The sequence below is a fragment of the Portunus trituberculatus genome, chromosome 37 (genome assembly GCF_017591435.1).
Source record: "Portunus trituberculatus isolate SZX2019 chromosome 37, ASM1759143v1, whole genome shotgun sequence".
Lineage (NCBI taxonomy): Eukaryota > Metazoa > Arthropoda > Malacostraca > Decapoda > Portunidae > Portunus > Portunus trituberculatus.
This window is the reverse complement of record NC_059291.1, coordinates 21,527,307-21,534,806: the sequence shown is the minus strand read 5'-3', so window position 1 is coordinate 21,534,806 and position 7,500 is coordinate 21,527,307. Positions and strand designations below refer to the sequence as shown.

The window sequence follows — 7,500 nt, the reverse complement described above, 5'->3', positions numbered from 1 at the left end:
AATGACAATCTTGAGACAAATTATCCAAGAGCAAAGAGTGATTGAATGAGTAATTGATTTTAAAGTAGCAAGAGAAGGTATGCTTGACAAACGAGAAGACCACAAAATTGGAAGATACATCTACTGCAAGGCTAACTTTGTTAACATGAGATCCTTTTTTGGTAATGCAAATTTGGAATGGGCTGTTCATCGCCTAGAATACATAAGAAAAGTGGACTAATCTCTTCACGATATACAAAGAGGCCATAATAGATGTCCCCAAAGTAACTAAAAAGGACGTTGGTAAAAAGGAATGTGTGAATGGAAATTGGAAAAATAGAGAGAGTATTGATAAATTTAAAATGAACGGAGCCACCTTAAAGGACCCAGAAGATATGGCAAAAGTGATGAATAACAGCTTCCAGAGGGTTTTCATAAGAGGAGAGGAATTTGCACCATCCTCCAATATTGTGGGTTAGTCAGTAGCTAGTGTCTGTACGACAACGTGCAGCCTGGCATCATCTTACGCCAGGCTACACGGTAGGAGCTTCCCGCGCTAGCTAGGGGAGAGACGCGCTGTACACCCTCTTCTGTATTTGGGGAAATATACCGGACTTCTGTTACTCGTGTGTTTCCCTCGCACCTCTATCACTCCCAAAGAACCTTCTACAGTGGCTAGACCACAAGAACAAACATGGCGCAGTGAGTATCGAGTGATATGTGCTGTCGAGTGTCTTGGTGAAGCCGGTAGCGTCTGTGTACCCCAGCCCGCCACTTGGATCTACACTCCAGGACCTCTACAGTCTACCCAGCGACTACAGTGGACCTACAGTGACTTGTGGAGTGCAGTGCAGTGGTACTAGTGCCGTGGACAGTGCAGTGCAGTGATATTTGTGCGTAGTGTTGCCTCGCTCTTATGGTACCTATGCTTAAGGGTGAGACTCGCACGCACTCGCCACGCTAGAGCGGCGAGCGTCACGTATTCCCCTCGTCACTGCTCGGGGACCACTGCCGCGCTCCTTGGCATGCCGCAGGGCTGCTGCCTTGCGCTGCCGGGCGTACGGATCTCCCCTCACCGCCACACCACCCATTTGCATCTGCACGTATTTCCTTCCACAGTGATTGTTTCGTTGCTTACAGACTCCGAGGAGTGGATCCGGTCTACAGGCACGATTCATGTCACCGCGTGGAAAGAGACATGGGAAGACAGTCTCATCAACACCAGAAAAGTCTGAGACAACCATGGCTGCACCACCACCGTCAGACTTACTCACCCTTCTACAGTACATGGAAGAGAGGGACGAAAAACGCCGGCAGGAGGACGAGAAACGACGGCAGGAGGAACAGGAACTGCGCAAACAGGAGGCAGCTATCAGACAGGACGAGTTTGCTGCCCTTCTCTCAGCATTCAGTAAGGGTATGAGCTCTGCAGTGTCTACAGCTGGGGCGGGCGCGGTGTCATCCAGCCCCCCACCCTCCCCGCCCTCCTCGCCCCGTCTTCCCCCGCCACCCAGGCCGCCACACTCACACGCCAAAGCTGTCATCTCACCGCCTCCTCCTCTACAGCCTGACGTGCCTTACCAGGTTTTTCGAGAATGGAGCAGACGATGGCGCGACTACGCAGTGATGACGGACCTGACTACTTTGCCTCTCAGTAAACGTCACATTCAACTGAGAGCCTGCCTGAGCCCAGAGGTACTACACACCCTTCACTATCGCCTTCAGATTCCTCAAGACGACTCAACACCGATAGAAGACCTGCTGACCACGCTTGATAGTTACTTCAAGGCTCAGACCAATGAAGCCTTACGGCGACGAGAACTGTTCAGCTGCCGTCAGAGTGTTGGAGAGCAGTTTAATGAGTTCTTTGTGAGAGTCAAGAATCTAGTAGAGGCTGTGGATGTGTGTAAAGGGGGCAACACGGACTGCGAAGAAATGCAGATGAAACAAGTGATACTCATGGGAGTGATTGACCAGGAGTTAGTGCAGGAACTCATTGGCATCATCCCTACACACTCACTTGATAAAGTTGTGCAACACTGCTACGCATTTGAGGCCGCCAGACGCACAGCCAACGCCATCACTTCTCCTGCACAAGCCCTCTGTGCTGTGTCAAGGTACAAGAAGGACAAGAAGGCAAGGCAGCACGCCTCTGCACCGACTCAACCTCTCTCAGACGCATGTGACAGCTGCGGACGCCCACATGCTAAAGGAGAATGCTCAGCAGCACTAGTTATCTGTAGCAACTGTGGTATAAAGGGCCATCGAGTACGGATGCCACGGTGCCCTGCCATCAACGCTACATGCAAATGCTGTGGAAAACAAGGTCATTTTGACAGGTGTTGTCGCTCATCCAAACCTGCAGCATCCTCCTCGGCCCTCGCCAAGTGTAACAAGTCACCAGGACCGTACCCGAGGAACAAGAACAAGTACCCCAGTGTTCGCCATATTATGGACAACACACACACCCCATCTGAGACTTCTCCGTTTGTAGTCGTCGAGATTAGTCATGTCAAGGGGACAGGTGTACTTACCTTGTTGCCGGACACGGGTGCTGACACAACCATCATTGGAGCAGACCACCTTAACGACATTGGCCTGACACTTGCTGACCTCCACTCATCTCCACAGAGGCCAACGTACAGCGCTGATGGATCACCCATGCAGCCTGTCATCGGTTCTGTACAGGTGAAGATGACGGTCAAAGGACACAGCATTGAGGAGTGGATTCATGTGTATCCAGACATACCTGTCCCTTTGCTGTCTTACAGGGCATGCAGGGACCTAGCCCTCATCCCTGAGCGGTTCCCTGCCCCTATTGCACAGGTGACACACGCCGCTGTGAGAAATGGAGACACCGAGACTGTTGACGAAACCAACAGAGTACTGGAGATCACAGCAGGCGATGACGTCTCCGTTCCCCATGCTTTCCTGCCACACCTGCCTTTCAACAGTAACACTACTCCTGAACAGGCCAAGTCATACTTCTTGGAAGAGTATGCTGATGTACTTGTCAAGAAAGAGGATCTGCAGACGATGCCGCTCCGCCCCATGGTGGGGCCCCCGATGCGTATCCACTTGCGGGATGATGCTCAGCCGTTCGCTATACATACCCCACGGCAGATCCCTTTGGCATACCAAGATGACGTCAAGCAGGAACTACACAGCATGGAGGCTCAAGGAATCATTGCTCCAGCTGGTGATGCTCCCTCACAGTGGTGCCACCCACTTGTTGCGGTGCCCAAACCCAAGGGAGGAGTACGCATTACCACAGACCTATCTAAACTGAACAGTCAAGTCTCACGGCCCGCCCACCCGTCTCCCACGCCCTTCAGTGCCATCAGGAGTGTCAAGCCAGGTACCAAGTACTTCACTACCGTTGATGCTCTTCACGGGTACTGGCAGCTGGAGCTTGCGGCAGAGGATCAACACTTGACAACCTTTATAACGCCCTACGGTCGCTACAAGTACCTACGGGGCCCTATGGGATTCGCTGCGACTGGTGATGATTTCTGCCGCAAAGGAGATGTAGCTCTTCAGGGGATCACAAATTGCGTCAAGGTTGTCGACGACGTTCTCCTGTACGACGAGGAACTCCTGCCCCACTTGTCTCGAGTCAACGAAGTTCTCGCACGATGCCGGGCCAGTGGAATCACCCTGAATGCGGAGAAATTCGCCCTTGCAAGACCCGCAGTTACGTTCTGTGGATTTGTGCTCTCAACAGAAGGGATATCTGCAGACCCTGAGAAAGTACGGGCCATCGCTGAGTTCGCCACACCAGCCAACATCACTGACTTGAGATCCTTCATGGGACTAGTCAACCAGTTGACAGAGTTCTCCCCTGAAATCTCGACAGCAGCACAGCCACTACGCCCACTTATGAGTCCTAGGCGTGCCTTTACATGGACCGTGGACCACGACACTGCATTCCAACGGGTGAAGAAGGCACTGGCCAGTCCTCCAGTATTGGCCGTGTTCGACCCGCAGTTGCCCACCATCCTTCAGACGGACGCATCCAGACTCTATGGTGTCGGCTACGCCCTGCTACAAGATCATGGAGGAGGCCACCTCCGGCTGGTACAGTGTGGCTCACGTTTCTTGACAGACACAGAAACACGTTACGCCACAATCGAACTCGAAATGTTAGCCACAGTTTGGGCGATGCATAAGTGTGGATATTATCTCAAAGGACTTCAGACATTTGCACATGTTACAGACCACCGCCCACTCATCCCCATACTTAACAGCTACACCTTGGATGCAGTCGAGAATCCCAGGCTACAAAGGCTGAAAGAAAAACTGTCACCATTCATCTTCACTGCTCGTTGGTGTGCCGGCAAGAAACTCTGTATTCCTGATGCCTTGTCCCGCCATCCTGTCAGCAGCCCTACAGATGAAGACGACATGTTAGTTGACGTCTCAGCTCATGCAGCAGTCACCGTACGAGCGATATATTCCCTCGCCTCATCTGACGACTCGCAGCCAGCCACATCAGACGTCCAACTCGAAGAACTCCAGCAGGCAGCACGCACCGATGAGACCTACATCAGGCTCCTGAACTGCGTACGCAATGGGTTCCCCTGTCATCGCTACGACCTACACTCCACTCTACTCGACTACTGGAAGATCCGTGATGAGCTGTACTGTGATGGCGATCTAGTCCTATACGGTCCGCGCATCGTAGTACCTGCAGCGTCCCGCAAGTCTGTGTTGCGACGCCTGCATGATAGCCATCGCGGAGCTGAAGCCACCAAGCGCCGAGCTCAGCAAACAGTGTTTTGGCCCGGGATCAATTCAGACATCACCAATGTTGTCCGTGCCTGTGACGCCTGCCAGATGCTCCTTCCCAGTCAACAGCGTGAAGTATACAGGAATGATGACAAGCCGACGCGACCTTACGAGTCCATCTCGGCTGACTATTTTCAAGTCGCAGGGAAATCTTTCCTTGTCATAGTTGACCGACTGTCTGGCTGGCCTGATGTCTACCCATGTGGCAGCAACACTACTACTGCCGCCACGATAGATCACTTCAGCAAGTACTTCAGCGACCACGGTGCCCCAGTCCGCCTACGCACCGACGGAGGTCCACAGTTTGCTGCCAAGGCGTTCTCGGACTTCCTACTACGCTGGAAGGTCCAACACATCCTCACTTCACCGCATCATCCCCAGTCCAATGGTCATGCAGAAGCCGCTGTTAAGTCGTTGAAGCACCTTATCCTCAAGGTGGCGCCTTCAGGCAACATCAGGACCGAAGTCTTCGACCGCGGACTGTTAGAGATGAGGAACACCCTAACCACTCTGGACGTTCTCCGGCACAGATTCTTTTGGCCACTCTCTTCGCACTTGTGTCCCTGCCCACCCGAATTCCTTTCGGCCAGAATGGCAGCCAAACGCTGAAGAGTGTGAAATGCGTGCCACCCAGCGAGATTTCGACGTCCAGTGTCACTACAACAATCGGGCCCGTCAGCTTCCAGTCCTGCCCCTTCACCAACGCGTACGCATCCAGGACCCAGTGTCGCACAGATGGTACCAGACAGGGACAGTGGAGGCACAACCAAGGCCCCGCCAGTATGACATCCGCCTCCCCAGTGGCCGCACCATCCAACGCAACAGGATTCACCTACGCCCAGTGCCGCCCGGAGACGGAGACCCAGCACCTGCCCCTGCCGCTGATGATGCAGTACCCCAGGCTCCTCCTGGCCCTAGACGTTCCGAGCGACTACGTCAACGCCGGGACACGCCAGCATGAAGCTCAAGACGTCGCTATGAGCTCCAAGGGGGGAGGGAGGTGTGGGTTAGTCAGTAGCTAGTGTCTGTACGACAACGTGCAGCCTGGCATCATCTTACGCCAGGCTACACGGTAGGAGCTTCCCGCGCTAGCTAGGGAGACGCGCTGTACACCCTCTTCTGTATTTGGGGAAATATACCGGACTTCTGTTACTCGTGTGTTTCCCTCGCACCTCTATCACTCCCAAAGAACCTTCTACAGTGGCTAGACCACAAGAACAAACAGAGAAAGACTTGGAGGTGACAGTTACGGAAAACATTTCACCGGATAAACACATCAAAATTACAAGACAAGCTCTAAAATTGCTGAAGAACGTAAGGACAGTATTTATATACCTGGATAAGAAAATAATGAGAAAAATAATAGTTACACTGGAGTATGCTGCAGTAGTCTGATTTTCCCATGAAAAGAAGACTGTAGGGAAGCTTGAAAGAGCGTAAAGGGTGGAAACTAAGATGGTAATGGAATTTTGAAATCAGGTTTATGGGGAAAGACTTAATAGCATTGGCTTCACAACTCTGTAGAAGAGGAGAAAAAGAAGTGAAATGATTGCTGTGTACAGTGGCAAACAGAATAGAACAATTGGACAGAGAGGATCTGTGTGTATGGAATGAGAGAGAAACAAGAGGACATGGTAAAAAATTGAGGGCGATCAAGTGCAGAAGGGATGTGAAAGGTTTAACTCCATATATATGTAGAGGCACTAATCTATGGAACAAACTCTAGGAGGAGGTGCTCTGTAGGAAAAAAAACAAAAAAAAACATTAATGAGTTCCAAGAAAAGTTGGATAAGTGTATTAGGATGGGACAGCGTAAGCATAGGTCTTCTCCCGTATGTCACAACTAAGTAATTACAACTAGGTAAAATACATACACACTCACTCACACACACACACACACACACACACACACACACACACACACACACACACACACACACACACACACACACACACACACACAAGTGAAGAGTGAAGAAGATTGTGAAATTTTACAGGCAGATCTGGATAGGATTTGGGAGTGGAGCAAGAGGTGGGAGATGGAATTTAATCTGAGCAAAAGTCATATGATGGAGATGGGGAAGAGTGGAAGACGGCCAAGAGGGTCATATAAGATGGGTGAAGGAGTAGTGTTGAAAAAGGTGGAAAAGGATTTGGGAGTGATAATACAAGACCATGGGCAGTTTGAGGCTCATATTGACAAGATGTTTGGAGAAACATATAATCTGATTAGAAATATTGAATCAGCCTTTCATTATATGGATAAAGATATGATGAAGAAATTAATTAGTACGGTAATTAGACCAAGATTGGATGGAATATGCTGGGGTGGTTTGGTCCCCTTATAAAAAGAAGTATATAAGGAAGTTGGAGAGATTGCAGAGAATGGCAACAAAAATTGTTCCGGAATTGGCAGAAATGACCTATGAGGAGAGATTAAAAGAAATGAATTTGCTTACCTTGGAACAAAGAAGAGAAAGAGGAGATTTAATGCAGGTTTATAAATTGTTGAACGGTCTGGATGAAGTGGATAATGAGCAAATGATGTTGAGAGAGGAAAATTTAAATAGAACTACGAGATCGCATAATAAAAAGATAGCCAAGGGAATATGCTTGAAGGATGTGAAGAAATATAGTTTCCCACAAAGATGTGTGGAGGTGTGGAATAGTTTGAGTGAGGAGGTGGTGTCAGCGTGGAGTGTGCATAGTTTTAAAGGAAGGTTGGATGTGTGT

At 50.3% G+C, this 7,500-nt stretch overlaps 1 protein-coding gene across 1 annotated transcript; it reads left to right on the top strand.

Moving 5' to 3' along the window:
• The first annotated feature begins 1,221 nt into the window (after positions 1 to 1,221).
• On the top strand, positions 1,222 to 5,789 carry LOC123514157. Its single transcript, XM_045271807.1, has 2 exons — positions 1,222 to 5,202; positions 5,298 to 5,789. Exons 1-2 carry the CDS (start codon positions 1,222 to 1,224, stop codon positions 5,787 to 5,789), a joined length of 4,473 nt encoding a protein of 1,490 aa, XP_045127742.1.
• The last annotated feature ends 1,711 nt before the right edge of the window (positions 5,790 to 7,500 follow it).